This window comes from Eptesicus fuscus, chromosome 14, assembly GCF_027574615.1.
Source record: "Eptesicus fuscus isolate TK198812 chromosome 14, DD_ASM_mEF_20220401, whole genome shotgun sequence".
In the NCBI taxonomy this organism is placed as follows: Eukaryota; Metazoa; Chordata; class Mammalia; order Chiroptera; family Vespertilionidae; genus Eptesicus; species Eptesicus fuscus.
Genome location: NC_072486.1, coordinates 14,165,490 through 14,185,825, shown reverse-complemented (window position 1 = coordinate 14,185,825; position 20,336 = coordinate 14,165,490). Strand labels below are relative to the sequence as shown.

The following is a 20,336-nucleotide window of genomic DNA, read 5'->3' as shown; positions in this document are numbered from 1 at the left end:
GCCAGGGCATTTATTGGAAAGATTCTTAAGAATTTCAGGGAGTATATTATTTCTTATCTAGTGGAAAGGATGCTCTGAAATTTTAAGACTAAATTTGATCATAAGTAGCAAAATCGAAGTGATTCACTAAATGAACTTCCCAACAAACCTGTTTTGGCCAAAACTAAACACACAAATGGAAACTGTAAAGAAAACCTAAAATTGTAAAGAGTCTTTTATGAATGCTGACCTGTCATTAAGCTGGAAAACAAGATTTGTTTCTAATTCAGATTACGCAATTCACGGGAACTAACCTGGGCTCCCTAGCTCTCTGTGAAGAGGTTCGCAGCACCTTTTTATCAGAATTGTGGTTGGCCACTTACCAGAAGCATAAAAAAACCAGTGGCTTAAATGAGGTTAAAAATTACTTCTCCATGTGAGATTTCTGGAGTTAGGTCATTCAGAGCTCCTGTGTGTCACCACAAAGTTGTCAACAACCCTGTAGGGCGTTAGGTGACTTGTTAGATCATAATTCCTAAATAAAAGTTTGATACTTCCATTTGGTCCCCTACAAATTTCTTACTAACAGTTATCTATTTTTATATCCTTAAAAATTAATTCTAATTATATGGTTTCCTATTTCTGCCTTCACAAGGTGGCCTTTTATTTGATGTATAGTTGTAGGAAAGTTTATTTTTAAGGGTTGTATATTTCAAACCCCATCAGCTTCCTAGTATGTGGCCTGGCCAATTCTAGAACTGTATTTGGTGGTAGCCCTGGGTTCCGATGAAAGTGATAAAGAAACTGAAAAGCTCTCCTGGTCCTGGACCAGAGAACAAATTTAGTCTTGGTTTCAACTTTTACCACAAGTCCCCCGGGGAGACCAGCTCTGAAATCCTCCCCAACCCAAGGATGCAAAGTATCTTTGTAGGTGGCCCTGGTTGTCAGGCTGGCTGTCCTTTGGCCGTTTTAAAGGACAAGGCAGGGGTCCAGGTGAGGCCATGTGTCCCGGGTCCGGGTGAGGCCTCGCGCACCTAGCTCCGCGTGAGGCCATGCGCCCCTGGGTCTGGGAGAGGCCACGCACCCCTGGGTCTGGGTGAGGCCACGTGCCCCTGAGTCTGGGTGAATCCGTGCCCCTGGGTCCGGCCGAGACCAAACCAGAGGGAGTCGGACCTCCGTTACCACCATTTGTCCACCATCCAGAGCTGAGGGGTCAGTGCTGACATGTACACATAAGGAACTGGTGGACATTGAAATTGGGTCTCTAAAGAACTGTTGGCCCAGAAAGAAACTCACTACAGACTGATTCATTTGCCTGTCAGCATAACTATTATTGCTCGTCTCACATTCAGTTCTTATAAGTATATCTCTAGGGACACATGATCTCGCTCATCTAGGGGAAATGATGAACAACATAGACTGAGGAACAAGAACAGAACCAGAAACAAGGAGGCATCGATCGGACTATCGGGCCTCGGAGGGAGGATAGGGGAGGGTGCGGGGACGGGGGAGAGATCAACCAAAGGACTTGTGTGCATGCATATGAGCCTATCCAATGGCTAAGTTCAACGGGGGGTTGGGGCATCCGTGGGGGGGGGTGTGGGATGGGAATGGGGGGCTGAGGACAAATATGTGACACCTTAATCAATAAAGAAATTTAAAAAAAAAAAAAGGACAAGGCAGGACGGTACAGATTGGGCCTTGTCTTCTGCTGCTGCCCAACCTCAGCTGAAGGAGTCGTCCTTGACTTTTCCTGTTTGCCTCAGACAACGGCCAAATCTGAAGGTGGGTCGAGTACTACCTCTAAACCCTCCATCAGTTGGCTCTTTTGTTACCTTTTAATTTCATGGCTGTTGGGGCCATGACCATATATCCATGTAGCATACCAGGACTCAGCTTTCCTTCTGCATTAAAAAAGTTTTACAGATCTAGTCTAGGGGGTATATATTTTTTTAACCTTCTCTATGCCATTCTATCATCCCAACCATGAATTTTATTTCTAGTTTATTGGAAGGAAACCATTGGTCTTGGTGATTGTATTTGTGGAGGTCAGCACAAAATTATAGTGATTCAAACAAGGTAATTTCTCTCAGACGTAACTGGCAGCTCTGTCCACGAGGTCAGCCACACACCCAAGCTGATGGGTGCCTCTGCTAGTCCTAACTCTGACTTCTATGCGTGTCCAGCCGTCACTAGTCTTGGCCTACAGGAGAAGGAAAAGAGCGACAACCAAGGCAAAGAATTTCCTTTTAAATAGAGGACTAAGTGAGGTCACTTCTGCTCAAATGCTGTTGGCAAAAGCTTGGTTATGTAGTGCATCTGGCTTAAGGGCGGCCGGGAAGTAGTCTTTTGATGGCTGGCCATGTGCCCATATATTCTGTATCACTATGAAAGCAGGAACAAGTAGTATTTGGGGTTAAATAATATTTGTCACCCAACTTTGACAAGGATAGTTTTGTAGGGGGGAATGATGTCAAGCAGTATACAAAACGAGTTGTCTCATCTTCTAGGGAAGCATTCAGAAGAATAGCTAAAGCAAAATACAAGGGTTCCTCTTGCATCAGCAGACTGGCAAATGGGAAACAGACAGTCTCCTAGGATGCTCTCCTAGGACCCACCCTGCTAAAACCTGCATGTCCTCTCTATTCCAAATCCCCCTCCAAGTCCTTTACAGGATCATCGAAAACTCGGACCCTTACCCTTGGAAACGGTACCGATGGGTAACGGAACGTTTTCCTTTCCTCCCAGGATACGCTCGAAGTGTGCTCCAAGGAGCAGGAGTTTAAAAGCATCCTCTTCGCCCTGTGCTATTTCCACGCCTGTGTTGCTGGGAGGCTGAGGTTCGGCCCCCAGGGCTGGAGCCGCAGCTATCCCTTCAGTCCCGGGGACCTCACCGTTTGTGCCGACGTCCTCTACAACTACTTAGAGGCCAACCCGAACGTAAGTGCCGGTGGGCAGATAACCTCTTCCGAGGAGTGGACTGAGTCTGTCAGTCTTCGGGCGCTATCAAAACGCACCGTAATTTCCCTTTGGAAGCTATTATTGAAATGGCTGACACTCCCTATGCATCGTCTGCCGAGTGTGAAAATAAACCAGATCAAAGGTTTCCTGGCAGTGGATGCTTGGATTTCGTAAGATAGGTCAAACCAGTTCTACATCAGCAGCTTCGTGAAAAAAAAAAAAAAAAAATGTCCTTCATTATGTTAACAAAAACAGTGGTTTACATGTGCATGGATGCCAGATTCATTAGGCAGGTAATGAAGCATTTGCACAAATGTAATTACATACAGCAATTCTGACAGTTCATAACACTGCATTAATAATCACCACAATTATTCCTGATGATGGAAGCAATTTACAGCGCGTCACCAGTATAAATAATGGTGCATTTCCTGCATATGTCATTATTATGTATTAAGGATGCCACCTTGTTGTGACTTTCTCAGTAATGTTCCCCTTGATTTGAAGTTAAAGGTAGATGAATGGTTTTATTTTGTAGCTCGAATGCGTTCTACAGATGGGAACAGCAATGCTTCATCAGGAACATTTGTGTAAACTCTTATAAAACCCAACGATTGCACTTCGGAAAGGAGCCATTTGTAAGAATTTTCTGGCTTAGTCCTCTTAAGGGGGACTTTTTCCATTAAGTGAAATTTGAGATATATTTGTCAGAACCATCCAGGTGTGCTCTAGGCCACACTCTCTATAAGGGGCCTTTAAAACAACTCATCCATTTCTCTGTGTATAAGTGACTGTTTTATGTCCTTTTATGCCCATGGTTACAATTTTTGTTATCCAAGTTTTTTCAAATTTCAAAGGTGATTTGACTACCGTCAGAATGTGTACACTTGGTACGTGACGTAAGTGTGCCCTCCCAAGAAACACATTTTGAATAAGGGGTACCCAAAGTAAATGGCCTTTATATGGTATGTGATGATCAATATTCATCATTTTTTAAATCGAAATTAGAAAGTAAGTCTGCATACAGAGCTTGAGCATATTTTGACCCTTCTACTAAATATTTTCTGTTGATCTTAGCATGTTTTGTTTTAAACGTCACACGTAAAATTGCTTATTGTAATAGTTCTGGGTAGAAGATGAAATAGACCACTTAACACTTTTACTCAAGTCTTTCATAACTGTCCCCCTTGAGGTTGACCAGCAGTTTTATCCTATTTCCAATGAGCCTTGTACACGATTGAGATAGAACTCAAGGGGAGAAAGAGAGGAGCTGACATGATAGATCCTATATAATAAAAGCCTAATATGCTCAGTGTCTGGTCATCCAGTCATCTGTTCAACCAATCAAAGTGTAATATGCTGCCCTAACTGGTTTGGCTCAGTGGATAGAGTGTCGGCCTACAAACTGAAGGGTCCCAGGTTCGATTCCGGTCAAGGGCATGTGCCTTGGTTGTGGGCACACCCCAGTGGGGGGTGTGCAGGAGGCAGCTGATTGATGTTTCTCTCTCATCAATGTTTCTAACTCTCTATCCCTCTCCCTTTCTCTCTGTGAAGAAATAAATCAATAAAATATATTTCCAAAGTGTAAGATGCTAATGATATGCTAAGGCTGCTCAACCACTCCCTATGATGTGCACTGACCACCAGGGGGCAGATGCTCCGACTGGTAGGTTAGATTGCTGCTGGGCTCTGGCCAATTGGGACAGGCCTGACACACCCTGGAGCCCTCCTGCGGTGCCTCCCCAGCTGGCCAACCTCTTGCATCCCTCCCCGGCTCCGATTGTGCACCAGTGGGGTCCCTCGGCCTGGCCTGCACCCTCTTGCAATCCAGGACCCCTCAGGGGATGTCAGAAAGCTGGTTTGAGCCCGACACCCCACTGGTGCACAAATTTGTGCACTGGGCCTCTAGTGTATGTGTGTGTATATGTGTGTGTGTGTGTGTGTGTGTATTTTTTTTTTTTTTCTTTAGGGAGAGAGGAAGGGAGAGGAGAGAGAGAAACATCACTGTGAGAGCAACATCTATTGGCTGCCTCCTGCACATTTCCCACCGAGGATCGAGCCTGCAACTGGACATGTGCCCTGACTGGGAATCTAACTGGCAACCTTATCAGTGCTTGGGATATCGCTCAACCAACTGAGCCACACTGGCCAGGGCCAACCTTAGGTTTTGAACACACTCGCTTGTCTCTCAGATGTCTTGACCTGAGTCATTTGCTACACATCGCAAAGCAAGTGACAAGCATTAAGTGAAAATGTGCACATACTAGTAGTTTGGTTGTACAAGACGCCCTTTTCAGGAAGGAATCTGTAAAAAGCAGATCAGAATTTGAGGAAAGAGAATTGGTTATTAAAAAGGACAGACTCCTTAGCTGATTAAAACCTTGAGGGAGATACATACTGGATGAAGATGCATAGCAGCCGTGAATTAAAGTAATCAGAAAGAGAAATAAAATTTAAGAAATCTTTGTTTTGCATCCGTTTCAGCTATATGGAAGGTAGTCCATCGGGGTGGTTGCGAGAGCATGGTACAGTCTAGTCCTTTCTCTTTCACTTTTCATTCACATTAAACCAGCTTCAAAGAGAGACATATTTGAGGTTCATTTATTCCAATTCACATAAACTTGTAGCAAGTACACTGGACTAGCTGAAGCAATTTTACTTGTTCCGTCACATCATGCAACAAAGGAAGGCTATAATTAAGTTCTTACTTGAACTGTTGGGAGGCGGTATATTGCCCCCGAGGGTATAAAGGTTCCTGTCTAGAAAGGCTTCATCACAAACTGGCATGTTTTGCAAACCCAGAGGAAGCTAAAGGGTAGCAAAGAGAGACTGCAAACCACCGCGAGGCCAAATACAGAGGAGACAGAGTGATTTCTTGAATAAAACATGGTACAGTCATTAGTTACAACCCCTAAACTGGTAGGTAGGCCTGTCGTGCCATAAAACAAGCCCTCAGATCAATCCATGGCAAGGGGGTTGGTTTGCATGAACTTTTGGAGGTTGACGGGATTCAAACTACACCCCAACTCAGATTACTTTTGGGTTTTCTTTTCCTGAGCTGGACCATAAAAACATGTCATATGTCCAAGGCCCTGAGAACCAATACCCTCGCATGATTTTTGGATGAGATTTTGTATGTGTATATCCCCCCCCCCCCTGCCCCTGCATAACATGTTCTAGGACTGATTCAGTTTGCTCTAAAATCTGCATAAAAAGCTCAGTGTTAGTGAATTTCCACTGAATGTATTAAAATACTGAAAATGATTCTCTCAAGAAAGTCTGTGCAGAAGCCTAGACAGTTTCTGGACATCTTTTACAAGGCCAGTGCTCTGAGACCTGAGCCTGTTGGCTGGCGGGAGCAGGGGGGGGGGGGGGGGCGGCGGAGAGACCATTGTGTTAGAGGAGAGGCATGTGCCTGCTGCCCGTCAACTGCTCTGAGGCAGATGCCCTGGGCCCGGAAGTGAACATTTGTGTGATTTCCGCCCCCAGGTCCCATGGGAAGACCTCCGGTACCTTTTTGGTGAGATCATGTATGGGGGCCACATCACAGATGACTGGGATCGCCGGCTGTGTCGGGTGTATTTAGAGGAATTCATGAATCCATCTCTGGTAAGGCATCTTTAAAAATTCACTGAGGAGAAACTTCTGGTGAGAATTATTATTGCACAGAGGTATATATGTGGAAGATACAGAGTGACTCTGAAAATTACAATGTATAAATAATTCTTAGTGGTGTTATTGAGGATTCCTGGCTTTTTGTGAATGCGTTCTGGCTCACCTTCATGGGAACAGGAAATGTGTTCAAAATGCAGGGTCTTGGGCCGCGTCCCAGACAGAGAGGATCAGAATCTGTGTTTTGACAGGTGATTTCTGTGCCCAGGGGAAGCAATCTCACACACACCCCGACTCACTGGCCTTTGCAATAGCCGGGTGAGGTATGCGGAACTGACAGTTACCCCATTTTATAGACAAAAAGACTGAGACCCAGTAGTTGGCCCCAGATCACTCAGTGAACATGGGCAAGCGCTCTAGCCTGAAGACAGGTGTATTGATTTCAATTGGAGGACTCTGAGATTAGTGAAATTTATCGTTTTTCCCTGTCACAGAAGCCATGGAGTCTTCTAAATGTTAACCACTAACCCCTAACTAAATACGTGCTCAAGAAAAATGTGCTTGGAAAACCCAGCTCTTCCTTCTGTGAGGCACGGGAAGAGCACCCCTGTACTGGCATTGAGAGATGAGGCACCCTCTGCCCATTCCTCATCTTTCTAACCCGGTGTCTGTGTAGACCAGACACCCACGTGGTTCAGGACCAGGGCTGTGCTTTCTGGCCAAAGGACTCAGTCCTTGTTTCCCACGTTGAAGTAGCTGCAAGTGGTGGCCACATTTCTCTCATGCTCTCTCACTCAAAAGGTTTCCAAGTTCATGGCCATCGCATGGTTAGTTCTTGGAAACCCAGGACGCCCTACGTCATGTTATCTCGACTCCCAGTTGGACAAAACACCAACTGTGTTTAGAGCAGTGCCATTTTTTAAAATAGTTTGAGCAACCTCCTGTTTATCGTTTCTCTGAGGACTGCGTCTCATAAAAATATGCTGTAGTTTCGATCACCTTCCTTGAGTCCACTTTGAGAAATGATGTAATTATGCATTAGAAAACATGGTGTAGTGCAGTCTAATTTAGAAAATTGGGCACATAATGTTAAACAATTTGGGAACAATGCAGGGGTAGGGGGGGTGGGGGGATAATTTCCTGCCATGTGACCATTCCTTAAGTTAGTTTCTTTTGCTGGTGAGTCTCCTGGTCTTTCCTGAGTTCTAAGTGAGCAGAATTTCACAGGTCAGAAAGACACTTTCAGTCTAATACCACCCAAGTCACTCCTCAGAAGAGGTCTGGAGCAGGTTACCATGGAGACGGGAAAGATAAACAGTGGTGGAGCCTGACCTTTACAGAGGCTGATTTCTCCGCACGATGGTGGAGGTTGGGGGCAGAGTGAGAAGCTCATGCTGGTGTTTCCTCCCTGGCTTTGGCCTGAGGATAAGGAGCGAATTACTGTTGCCAAGCGAGACCGTCCGTTAACCTTCACAAGTCTGAACTCCCATTGCAAATAATTGTAAAATAAATACAGACGATAGAGCCTGGGGGGCATTACGGGAGTGTGCGCTAGCCCTTTAAAAAAATTTCGGTGCAGATCTGGCTCAGTTTTCAGGATGGGAAGGCTTCATCTGCCATCTCACATCCTCTCTGGACAGCACGACCCACCTGTTCAACTCACCAAAGGAAGGTCAAGCAAGGGTGACTCCGTGGCAGAGGCTGTAGGGCCGTTACTCCGTTCTCGTGCAGACGTTTCCTGCTCGTGCTGTTTATAGGATGGGAACTTGATCTAACACTGCAGCACCTGCCGACGTCTTTTTGCCACTTCTCACATTGGTTAACTTATTTGGGATTTTGTATCTTTGGTTGCATTGGACTATGCCCAGAAAGCAGTCAGCAACATGGGGTTTTAAGTTATGCTGCTCAGAATACTCTGTGACATTGTCCTGTTAGGATGGGTGAGTTCCTTGTTGGATAAACGCATTTGCACTCGGGGAGGGTTCCCTGATGGCAGTGAGCCTCAGAGTGTCTCAAAGTTAGGAAATTATTAGTATTCTCTCATGTACAGTGCGTACTTGGCAACACAAAGCAAGTAATACTTTAAATTACTTCTGCAAAATAAGGTATTTAGCTACCTGAAAGTTGTCATATTTTTAAAAACGATTTTGGTGAAATTAGCCCTGGCTGGTGTGGTTCGGTTGTTTGGGCATCATCCCGTGCACCGAAGGGTCGCTGGTCCGATTTCTAAAAGTGGCTGCACCATTTTGTAGCCACCAGCCATGTATGAGGATCCTGTTCTCTCCACCTTCTTGCTAACACGTTCATTGCCCACATTCTTTACCTTTTCCTGATGCGTGTGAAGTGTATGGTGTTGTGGTTTTGATTTGCATTTCCCTAAATATTATGACATTGAGCATCTTCTCTTGTGCTGCTTGGCCACGTGTGTATCTTCTCGAGAGCAATGTCTGTTCAGAACTATTGATTCTTTGAGGCATCACAGTCTTTTCAAACTGCCCTCCCCCACGTGCAAGGCAGATGCCACGTGCAGAGAGCTTTGTAACCCAGGCCCATCAGCAGGAAGCAGCTTTCCATAAACGCCCTGGAGTGGGCAGGGAGCAGGCCTGGACTGGAGCAGGGTTCCCGGAGCTCCTCGAGTACGGAGCCTTTGCAGGGTCCTGAAAGCAGAGGGAGAACTCCAGTCCCTGTTCATCAAGTTCATATGCAACATGTAATTTGAAGCGGGGCTATGAAAAGTGTATGTACTGGGAAAGCATAAGCCATAGGGTCCTCCTGAAATGAAGTCGGAATTAATATTAAAATCAAACATCTGCCTGGGCAAGTTACGCAAAATGGGGCTGTTTGGGAGAACCACGGACCGGAAGCACGTGTCACGGTGGCCAGTAAACAGGGCGGCTCAGCCGTTCCCTGGCTGCGCGTGTATCCTGCTGCCCCAAGCGAATTCAGGCTGAGTCTTCTTGGGGATCGGCTTCAAGTGTGTTCCCTGGACTCCTCCCCAGAGGTCAGCTTGGTGCCATCCACAGAGCAGAAGGATCAATTACGAAAGAGCTGCGAAACATTTTGAGAGGGCTTGCTATCCAGTGGTGTACTGGGACTGCTTAGCAGAGTTTCTCAGTGTTTAGGAAGCAAAGATGGATGCCCAGTTATTTTATTTCATTTTATTTTTTTAGAGAGTGAAAGAGAGGGAGTGGGGCGGGGGGAGAGACATCCATGAGAGAGACACATGGATTGGTTGCCTCCCATATGAGCCCCGACCAGGGCTGGGGATTGAACCTGCAACCCTTCGGTGGGTGGGAAGGTGCTCTATCCACTGAGCTGCACCAGCCAGGGCTGATGGATGCCCGTTTTGTGTGGAATAACCGATTTCTCCTTTGCGGTGGAAGATTGAAGATGAGCTTCTGCTGGCACCGGGCTTTGCAGCGCCACCCAACCTATCGGATTACTCAGGCTACCACCAGTACGTCGAGGAGACGCTTCCTCCAGAAAGCCCCACGCTGTACGGCCTCCACCCAAACGCGGAAATAGAGTTCCTGACAGTGACGTCCAACACTCTCTTCAGAACTTTGCTGGAGACGCAGCCCAGGAAAGCACTCGTCAGCAAGGAGCTGGAGCCGTCCACAGAAGACAAGGTGAGGGCTTTGTCTTCGCTATTGAGGTCTAACATATACACAGTGCAGTGCACTAACCCAGGTGTACAACTCCGTGGGTTTTTACCTTTGTATTCACCCGTGTAACCACCCAGATCGAAATACAGAATGTGTCCAATACTCCAGGAGGACACTCATGCTCCTTACTGGTCAATATACCCCTCCCCCCCAGCCCACGGGTAACCTAGTCTCCATACCTCTGTCACCAGAGGTTCGCTTTGCCTGTGTTTGAACTTCAGACACACACAGCCACACAGCCATGTACTCGTTAATATGTGGCTCCTTCCACTGCACATTACATTTGTGGGTTTCATCCATGTGTGCACTGACCAGTGGCTCATGTTGTTTAGTATCCAGTCACATGGATATCCAGTTCTTTCACCTGTGGAGGGCGGACGTTTGGGTTGTTTCTGGTTTCTCACTATTATGTGTATCACAGCCATGAACACCCTTGTATAGGCTTATGTCCATAAACAAAGGTAGTTCCCCAAAATGTCCACTCATAATACTCACACTCAGAGGTGGAATCGCTGGAGCAAAGGACATGATGTTAGCACACTAGCCATCAGATCTTAGTATAGCAAGGTCCCAGGAACTCTCAGGATTATTTCTTAAAGTTTTTCAATTACTTATTGACATAAGGCCATTTGTTGAGAAACTTCTTTGTAGTTTAGAAACCATAGGATTTGTTGTAAGGTATTATGTTCTATACACTAACAGCTTCCATGTGAATGTTAAGATTTTTTTAAAAGAAAATGAACAGGGTAAAAATTCATCCATTTGGGGAAAGGTATCGTTGTGAACAGAAGCAGGGAGGTAGACGAGGCTTTTCATCTAGTTTTTGGATTTCAGTCTTTCTAACAAGGAAGCTGATCCTGCTACCAGAAAATGCAAAGCAAACGAGGTAAAGATCCCTCAACACCCCAGAGAGGCAAAAAGGTTGTAGCAACACCCGTCTATTGGGCGCTTACGCGGCGCACTAAAGAAAGCGCTCGGAAGAGTATCAGGCTCTCTATTCCAGAGAGCAGCTTACGGACATCCCAAAGCCAAACAGCTAAAAAGGGCCAATGAAGGAAAGCAAATTCGAGCGGATTCCAGAAGCCATTCTTTTACCCAACTTCCAGGCTACCCTGTGTTTCAGACTCTCTGCCGCGATTATAAATGAGTTTGAGATTTCAGAACCTGACAAGGTACCTGCCAGGGTGCCAAAGCAACTTGCAAGCATGGTGTCAGCACCAGAGGCAGTAATCTGAGAAAGCGAGGAAAGAGGGAAAGGGTCTGAGGCTGAAGACGGGCAATACTCAAGTCTTCTGTCCACTGTAGGTATTTGTTCGTTTTCTAGAGCTCGGTAACGTGGCTTAGAATAAATATGCACATCAGAGAACTACACACACATCCAACGTAGAAGTCTTTCATTTCTTAGGGCAACAGTAAGAGAAGATAGAGACCTCCTTTTTGAAAATGTTGACCAAATTTTAAGGAATGTTAGAGGGCAGTGTCAGAGTCACCAAAATTAGCTCAAGCTTAAAGGGCACCTTTGGTTTGCGTGACTTTTCAAATGACTATTTAACATATTACGAACTGTAATATGCCTAAACATTAGGGTTCTATTTCCTGATGGCATTTTTACGTACAAATGAGGTGTAGTTGATGACAGTTCTTATATTCCCTAAATGCTAATCCTATAGGAACTGCAAACAGTAGCTCCTCCCGATGGGAACTAACGGAGGAGGCTACTCTGATGCAGAAGGGAACTGAGGGAGCTTGGCAGAGCCACTCCTGGGATGCCCACCTCCCGGGAATGGGAGGCATCTTTTAAATGCATTAGCGTTTGGGGACTTAACAAAGAAGTGATATAGTCACTGTGACCAAAATGAAACAGGAGCTAAATCTTTGTGTGTCCATGATTTAAGGTGAAGAATATCTTGGATGACATCTTGGAGAAACTCCCGGAAGAGTTCAACGTGGCAGAGATCATGCAAAAAACCTCAGACAGAAGCCCCTACGTTCTTGTTTGCTTCCAAGAATGTGAGAGGATGAACCTTCTCCTACGGGAAATCCACGTGTCGCTTCAGCAGTTAGACCTCGGTTTGAAGGTAAGTGGAAGTGGGCGAGAGCTGGCTTCCCCACGTCGGAAGCTAGTCACGAGGTGGCCTTTTTCTCCGTGCAAGGGGGAGCTGACGCCGTCACCCGCTGTGGAAGCCCAGCAGTCCGCGCTGAGTTACGACATGGTGCCAGACACGTGGAGCAAACTGGCTTACCCATCTACCTACGGCCTGGCCCAGTGGTAAGCTGCCCCATCCAGGCTCCCACTGCCTCTGTCTGCCTCCGTGCTAGTTCATTGTTCTGAAGTATTCAGCCCCAAAGAGCTATAGATGGTGCTTTGTGACTATACTCATTAAGTGTGCAAATGACCACTGTTTCAATTGTTTCCTTAACGTGTTGCCTACTTCAAAGGCAAAAATTGATTAAAAGTCAAGATCATAGCAAGATTCAAATTCTACCTCTTACTTGTTAGCTGTTTGATCCTGGACAAAATATCTGACCTGGTTTCTCATTTTATCATCTGAAAAATGCAAATAGAATTCCCTCACTGGGGGAATTGTTGTTATGGCCATGAGAGGCAACTTGAAATTCCTCTCATGTCATTATATACCCTCAATTTCAGTTTTTAAATAAAACAGCTTATTGGCTTATATGACTGAAAAACCCACAGGTAGTTCCAGCTTCAGACTTTGCTTGATCCAGGCCCCAGCCACCCAGTAGGAGCTACAAATGGTCTGTGGTTGGTAGCTGCCTGAGCTGGAACTCAAATCTCCTCGGAGGGTATTAGTCAATATTTGTTGTTTCAAATTTCACCTTATTTTCACTATTTCTATTTCCATTTTTTGCTTTTTGAAATTGTTCTACCTTATGCTGCATCGCTTTTTTGCTTCAGTTTTTACCAGTTTTTTCTACTTCTGAGATCTTCCAATTTAATTTCCTTTTCCTTACCTAAGCACTTCTAATCCGTGACCTTGTTTATACAAGGAATCACTCCCTTTTTAAAAACTTACTGCAAATTGTTTGGCTGTCGTGTTTATCCTCTGCAGCAACCTGTGAAGCAAGTCTTTTTCCATCCCTGCTTTCCCCATCCTTTGCCCTTTTACTGTTATACAGCCTCAAGTGTTTTCCCTACACCAGGGATTGGTGACATGGGGCAGGGCACAGGGCCGTGTTCTCAGCCAGCGGGAAGTTCTCAGGCAGACCTTTCCTGCAGGGCGTCCGTGGGGATGATTCCCGTTCAGCCCTGCCTCCCTTGCAACTCTGAGCCATACCAGGTCTCAGAAACACTCAGGGTCAGCCGGAGTGGCCCTCGCCCTGGAGAACTGTATCGCTGGCTTTTCTGCTGGGCTGTCTTCTCTGTGCTCTGTTTCCCCACCGTCTTTCACATTCCCTAAACCTCCAACTCAAGGTTTCACGTGTCTCCTAATTTTATCAAAGACGTTCACGCTTCCTCAGAGGTAAATTGCAGGTACTTCCTCCCTTGCATAACTTCAGCTGAGAGGCAAGGACCCGCGTAAAAACAGCAGTTTCTCAAACCCCAGGCACGTGATGGATAAAGTAACTTTATAATAAACTTTGCTGCTTTCAGGTAATTATCACACGTGGGAAGGCTGTTGTCAAATGCTCTACTCCTCTCTGTGCCTTTCTGGGCAACTCTCGTCTAGTAACAATAATAAAAGCCTTCCCCTCCCCACGCCGTCACACACAGGTGGTCGCTCCTGTGTCTTCCTACGCACCCTGCACGTACCTCCGTGTTCCGTGTTGGCACCTGTGAGCCCAGGTCTTACACAGATCACCTGTGTATAGTCACCACATAGCACTAAGAGGAGCTAAATATCTGTTGGATAATGGAGACAAATTTTCCATATTCCCCCATGTTTCTTGTCCCTAATAGTAATAGTTGTGATATGCAAACTCTACTGGAAAAAATCTAGCTCCTTTAAAGGGACCACAGTCTGCAAATCATCGGGTAACGGTTTCCCTGGTTCTCAGTGGTGTACCTTGCTACCACCACCCTGCCCCAGTCCACTTACTTAATCTTACTGAGAAATGTCTATCGTACTAAAAATAAAACGCAGGCCGATTTCTTCCTACCTTCTACAACCCAGGTTTAATGACCTCCTCTTGCGATGCCGAGAACTGGACACCTGGACACAAGATCTCGCCCTCCCGGCTGTGGTGTGGCTTTCTGGCCTCTTCAACCCTCAGTCCTTCTTAACTGGTAAGGTCTGCCGCTCACAGAACCGCACCCCCGAGTCGCCTTCCCCGCCCCGCTCACCGGGCCTCACGCGGTGGCCATTACAGGAAAGGTGCAGGAGCGACGGAGGAAATGGCACTCCGGGCAGCACAGCCTCAAAGGGAAGGAGGCTCAGGAGCAGCCAAGTGAGGTGGGATGTGGTTCGTTCTAGCCAAGGTTTTCTGCCAAGGGCCGCAGTCTCTGCCACGACCGTGCCCAAGCAACCAGACAGTACTGACCCAATGGGCGTGGCCGTTCCAGTAAAGGCTCATTTCCGAAAGCTGCGAGGTTGTCCTGCAGGCCTTCGCGTACCAGCCCTGGCTCTAATGTGGCCACGTGCAAATACACAGAACCCAACACTGGGCGGGACCAGGGCAGCCTCAGTGGATGCTGGTGGCTCCTGGGAACCTTACGTACAACTTGACACTATTCATGCATTCCTGTGCCCTCCCCTCCCGCAGCAATCATGCAGACCATGGCTCGAAAAAACGCGTGGCCACTGGAGAAAATGTGCCTGACGGTCGACGTGACCAAAAAAACCAAGGAAGACTATGGCCACCCCCCAAGGGAAGGCGCCTATCTGCACGGGCTCTTCATGGAAGGTAGGCCCCGCGGAGCACAGGGAAGGCCCCCCCCTTAAGGAATGACCTTTTCTCAGCATTCGCTCGCATCGGCATCCACCTCATTCCTTGCTTTTTAAAAATGTAAATGCCAAGATGTGGATCCAACGTGAGCATATTTTAAGGCATTTGGGGTGATGGCTTTCCCTTAGATTTGCCCATGTATCTGATGTTAACTCCACAGATCATTTACAACCGACACGGAATTTAAATTATTTTGCTTTTCAATATAATCAGTTCAAAATCTTGCTTGCACTACTTTTTTACTGCAATACTTTTCCAAGCCTCTAAGACACCGATGCACATTGTAAACCTCTAAGGCCGCAACCTTTTAATACAGTTCCTCATGTTGTGGTGAACCCCAACCATAAAATTATTTTCGTTGCTACTTCATAACTAATTTTGCTACTGTTAGTGAATCGTAATGTAAATATCTGTGTTTTCCGATGGCCTTAGGTGACCCTGCTAGCGGTTCTCAACCTAAGACCATCGGAAAACACAGATATTTACATTACGATTCATTAACAGTAGCAATGAAAATAATTTTATGGTTGGGGGTCACCACAACATGAGGAACTATATTAAAGGGTCGTGGCATTAGAAAGGTTGAGAACCACGGCTCTAAGGGGAGGAGTGTGCAATGTTTTCCAATTTTACTCGCCTGTGCATTTGTACCTGAAGAACACTTTCAGAAATGCCTGTCCTAGTCTTGGCCAGAATGCTCTTTTTTCACTCTAGAGCAAGGCCACACGTACACGTGTTGGAGGGCAGGTGATGGGAATGAGGTACCTGAACGCGGTGTAAGATAAGGGGCAGTGGGGAGAGACTGTGGTGATTGGATGGAGGCGTCTTTTATTCTATAGCATTCAAATGCACTTTGAGGTAGGGCAAACTAGTGTGCTTTAGTGCGTCTGGATTGTTGTGGGATCTGTTTTCCTAAGAGTGTAGGTGTTAAGCTCAGGGGCAGTGGTCTGCTTACCGTGTGTGCGTGGCAGGTGGAGAGCAGGAATCTTAACCTCCCTCTCATACCTCAGTCCTGGCCCAGCTCAGTCAGGAAGTCACCGACCAGCAGCAACGTGACAAAACCGGAACGTTTATTGCCTGCAACAATTACAAGATGCGGCCCAACGTGTCCCACCCACGCGTTCTTTTTGCTGTAGGTGCGAGATGGGACACCCAGTCCGGAACCATTGCTGAAGCCCGCCTCAAGGAGCTGACATCGGCGATGCCAGTCATCTTTGCAAAAGCCATGCCCACGGACAGACAGGAAACCAAACACACCTATGAGTGCCCTGTGTACAGAACCAAAATGAGGGGCCCCAACTACATCTGGACCTTCAGGTTGAGGAGCAAAGAGAAGACGGCCAAGTGGGTCCTGGCAGGCGTGGCTCTGCTGCTGGAGGCGTAGATGGGACCTCACTCCTCCAGGCCCGGCGGGCGAACACGGTGAGGGTTTTTCATTGTCATTGCGCTGTTCTCCTGCACATCTGTTCTACTGAGAGGCATAAAACGTTCCAGCTTCTGTAACTTTTAAGTAACTGTGCATTAACTTTTCTTAAACACCATCCTTAAAAAGTGGGGAAGAGAAGGAGGCAAACGTAGAAAGAAATACTTGGAAACCTAGTCAGAACGTGTTCGTTAATTTTTAGCTTTCCCCAGAACAGTGTCTCTCCCATTTTCATCAAGCTCCCATGGAAATACCACCTCAAAAACAAAGGGGTTGGAAGACTCCTGGTCAGTAAGTGGGATTTTAGTTCTTGTAAGATAGTAAACAAAATCTTCTTAAATTAAAAATTAGCTCTTACATTCTTTTAAAATATAGACGCAACTGGCCCCAGGCAATCCTGAATGAAGAGGCGGACGCTCCGAGGCCTCCAGTGTCGGTAACGTGACAGTCCACTTTTTGTTCATTCAAGTTTTAATAAAAACGAAAGCTCTAGTACTCCCACCTGTGGTTAATTGCACTTTGTCATTTAGGGGAACATTCTGCAATAGAAATTTCCAATCACCCAGAGCAGGTTACACTAGGTGGTTTGAACGACTGGCCAGGATAAGGTAAACTGAAGGTGCCGTAACAACGTGGCCTAGAGTTACTAACTGGGAGGTGAAAGGTCAAGGCAGCATCTGCAGTTAAACAGTGCCTAAGGCAAGAGCTACTTGTACAATGTTTTCTCTGGAACTTACCTGAACGGTAGCTGCTTTCTAATCATTAACCTGTGTATACAAGATTCCTCAAGGTGCTTAGCTGTCTTCCTGAGATATCTTTGTAAGCATATAAACAATCTTAACAAAAAGCAGTATTTAGATCTACAAAGAATTTCTTTATAAAAACGCAACGGTAAGAAATCGTAGGCACAAATGGTACGTAGGGCATGTCTTGCTGGAAAACACAAAGGTGAGCTGGCTGGTGGTTCTTCCTCCTAATTGTCTTCTACCAGCTGCTTCTGTAAGCTGAGAAAAGGAAGGCGGGTGTTAGTGGGAGAAGGAATTGGAAGGAGCACACAAAGCCCTGAGATCTTACGAGCAGGCCTGACTCCTGCTTCACTGGTGTCAGGCCCCAGCTAGGGTTCGTCTCATTCTGAAACTCTGCTTTTCAAGTTTATGGGGAACCACAATTCCACCTCCTCGTCCTACATCCCCCAAACCGCTCTTCTCTGCCCAGTAGGGTCCAGGCTGCCTCGGACACTCCATTTCTGTATTGCACGGGCAGCCCCACGCTGAAAATCCTAGCAAAGAAGGAAACTTCCTAACAGGGAAAACATCAGCCCGAGTCCCTCCAATGCAGAGAGCTACATTCCCGGGGGATTGTAAGCATCAGCCTGAAACGAGGCAACCACGAGCTGCCGCGAGGGTCTGCCACCTGTCTCGATTCGTGAGACTCACCTCTCCAGATACTCCTTGACGTTGTTGTAACCGTAAAACTTGGCCAGATGAATGAGGATCCCTGTGGCACAGCGGCCGTCGCGCTTCCGACAGTAACTGCAATTGCAGATCCCCCGGCAGGGAGGGCACATCCAGCCCTAGGAGGAGAGGACGGCAGGCGCCCCCGTGTTGTCAGGCCTGGTTCAGAGGGCCTCTCTGCTACCTTCTCGTCTATGTCCCTGGGGGGAGGATGACCTAACCTGTCTCCTTCCTCTCAAAAAGGCCCAGAAAGTTGGATCACCCAACATCACACATGGAGAGACACTGGAAAATGCTGGCTTTAGGCCAGCTAGCATAACCAGTAGACTCTGGTAAAAAAAAAAAAAAGATCAGTGAGACCTGGGTGTGAACGCTAGGGTTTCCACTTCCCATCTGCATGCCTGTGGTTAAATCACGTCACCTGAGTGGCAGTTTATCGTCATCTGCAAATTAGGGACAGTATATCTACCCCTATGACTGCCATACAAGAGGGTAAGAGCACAGAATCCCCAGGTTCAAGGTCAGACTTACTAACCATGCTACTCATTTTACAGAAGGAACCGAGGCACAGGGAGCTTATAGACCTACTTCATAAGGGTAAATGCATTAACTGGTGTGAACCCTCAGAGCAGGGCCGGGCACACAGAAAGCAGTGCCTCGCTGAACCCGACCGTGTAAGAAAGCCTGGCTGACCCCGGAAAGCCCAGTGCTGCCTCGTCTCCTCCTGTCCTATCCACTGGTGAGCCCACTCCCTGTCCAGAAGGAAACCCTCTTCTTCATTTCTCCCAGCATCTTAAGATGCCGAGAGAACGGAGAGGGTCCGGGGAGCCCCACTGGAAAGCTCCCCGTCGCCAATACCACTCGTGGCCAACGCGCACGCTGCTCCTACCGGGTCCAGCAGCGCCGACCTCACGTCCTCCCCGTAGCGATTCCGCAGGCACGGCCCACAAAACTGCCCCCGCACGCCGCCGCAGCTCTGGTTCCGACACACCGTCTTGGTGTCGATGGTCTTCTGCCGACACTGATGGCACGTGTTACCCTGAGGGGAGAAGGCGGTGAGTGGCTGAGCACGGGTTCCCGGGGCGATGCCCACGAGGCCCCACGCTGTGGTGCGCTCGGCCCTCTCCTAGAGGCGAGCGGTCCATGGCACCCTCGGCAGCCTGTAAGCACTTTCAGTTCTGGGGCCACAGAAGCGTATTAGGGCAGATGAGACGGAGCAGGGAGCCTGGAAGAAATGAAATGATCAGAGAGGGAAAGCAGGAGGGGCAGGGCCCGTGAAGGGGGACCGGCGACGACGAGTGCCATGCGCCCCGACTGCACCGCTCAGCTCCGACCTGGACCCTGGTGGCTGGGACAGCCTCGCATTGTAGTACCACGTGCGACAGTTGTCCCACTCCCAATCTACAGCAAGGCTCACCCTCGAGAGGAACTTCTAACCCACCGCCTACCAAAGAGCCTCTCAAACTTTAGCTTCTATGGTTATATTAACCAAAAAGCCCATTATATTTTTCAATGTTTAAAACAGGCGTCCTCAAACTACGGCCCGCGGGCCACATGCGGGTGTTTTTGCCGTTTTGTTTTTTTATTTCAAAATAAGATATGTGCAGTGTGCATAGGAATTTGTTCATAGTTTTTTTTAAAACTATAGTCCGGCCCTCCAACGGTCTGAGGGACAGTGAACTGGCCCCCTGTTTAAAAAGTTTGAGGACCCCTGGTTTAAAACATAAAAAATATATTAAAAATAGAACTATAAATAAATGTTTTTCTAAACGATACCCCCGCCTCCCGCCACACAAACCTCTCCTCTGATGAGAATTCCTGCTCCGAGCCGTCTCCCCTTCCCCAGTGACAGCTGACCCGCCAATTCAGAGCCCCCTCGGTGCCCGGGGGAGAGGTCCGGGGGTGAGCCCAGACACAGCGTACAAACGATGCCGGGTTTCCAATCCTAGCGCCTCGGAGTCCCAATCACGTGCACTGTCGTCCTGTGTGACGTACCAGAACTTTATCATAGATTTTATCTCGGACAGTTATGGCGACATTTTCCAAGTCCTCTTCAGTGATGTCCTCCACGGGCCGAAAGGAGGACACCCGGTGCCGCCGCCGGTACCCCTGGCACCGCCCCTGCGAGGGGACGAAGCAGAAGCCGGCATCAGGTGTGCTGAGTGGTTACACTTTTTTACACTTGACACTCTCAAGAGTTCTAACACCATTGATTAGTGTTAACTGCGTCCCTCTTCTATCTATCCTCCTGAAATCATTCATTCCCTGAGGTGTGTCAAGCTCCTCCCATGGCAACTCTGAGGACAGGGACGTTAACCGCCATGAACAGCCAAA

The 20,336-nt window shown here is 47.4% G+C and overlaps 2 protein-coding genes across 4 annotated transcripts in view; one reads left to right on the top strand and one right to left on the bottom strand.

Moving 5' to 3' along the window:
- DNAH11 (dynein axonemal heavy chain 11) overlaps positions 1-16,509 on the top strand; it is a 200,692-nt gene extending 184,183 nt beyond the window's left edge. Inside the window, exons 75-82 of the mRNA XM_054726107.1 lie at positions 2,728-2,919; positions 6,430-6,549; positions 9,936-10,181; positions 12,113-12,295; positions 12,371-12,486; positions 14,354-14,466; positions 14,943-15,083; positions 16,262-16,509. Of these exons, the coding sequence (XP_054582082.1) occupies positions 2,728-2,919; positions 6,430-6,549; positions 9,936-10,181; positions 12,113-12,295; positions 12,371-12,486; positions 14,354-14,466; positions 14,943-15,083; positions 16,262-16,509 (1,359 nt within the window). The remainder of the gene's footprint in view (positions 1-2,727; positions 2,920-6,429; positions 6,550-9,935; positions 10,182-12,112; positions 12,296-12,370; positions 12,487-14,353; positions 14,467-14,942; positions 15,084-16,261) is intronic.
- Positions 16,510-17,401: 892 nt separating this feature from the next.
- The window catches only part of CDCA7L (cell division cycle associated 7 like), a 34,214-nt gene continuing 31,279 nt past the window's right edge, over positions 17,402-20,336 (bottom strand). For all 3 annotated transcript variants that reach the window (XM_008148225.3, XM_054726108.1, XM_028155887.2), the window contains exons 7-10: positions 19,998-20,123; positions 18,892-19,041; positions 17,985-18,121; positions 17,402-17,552 (exon numbers count right to left, since the gene is read on the bottom strand). In XM_008148225.3, the coding sequence (XP_008146447.3) occupies positions 17,522-17,552; positions 17,985-18,121; positions 18,892-19,041; positions 19,998-20,123 (444 nt within the window). In that variant the 3' untranslated portion in view covers positions 17,402-17,521. The remainder of the gene's footprint in view (positions 17,553-17,984; positions 18,122-18,891; positions 19,042-19,997; positions 20,124-20,336) is intronic.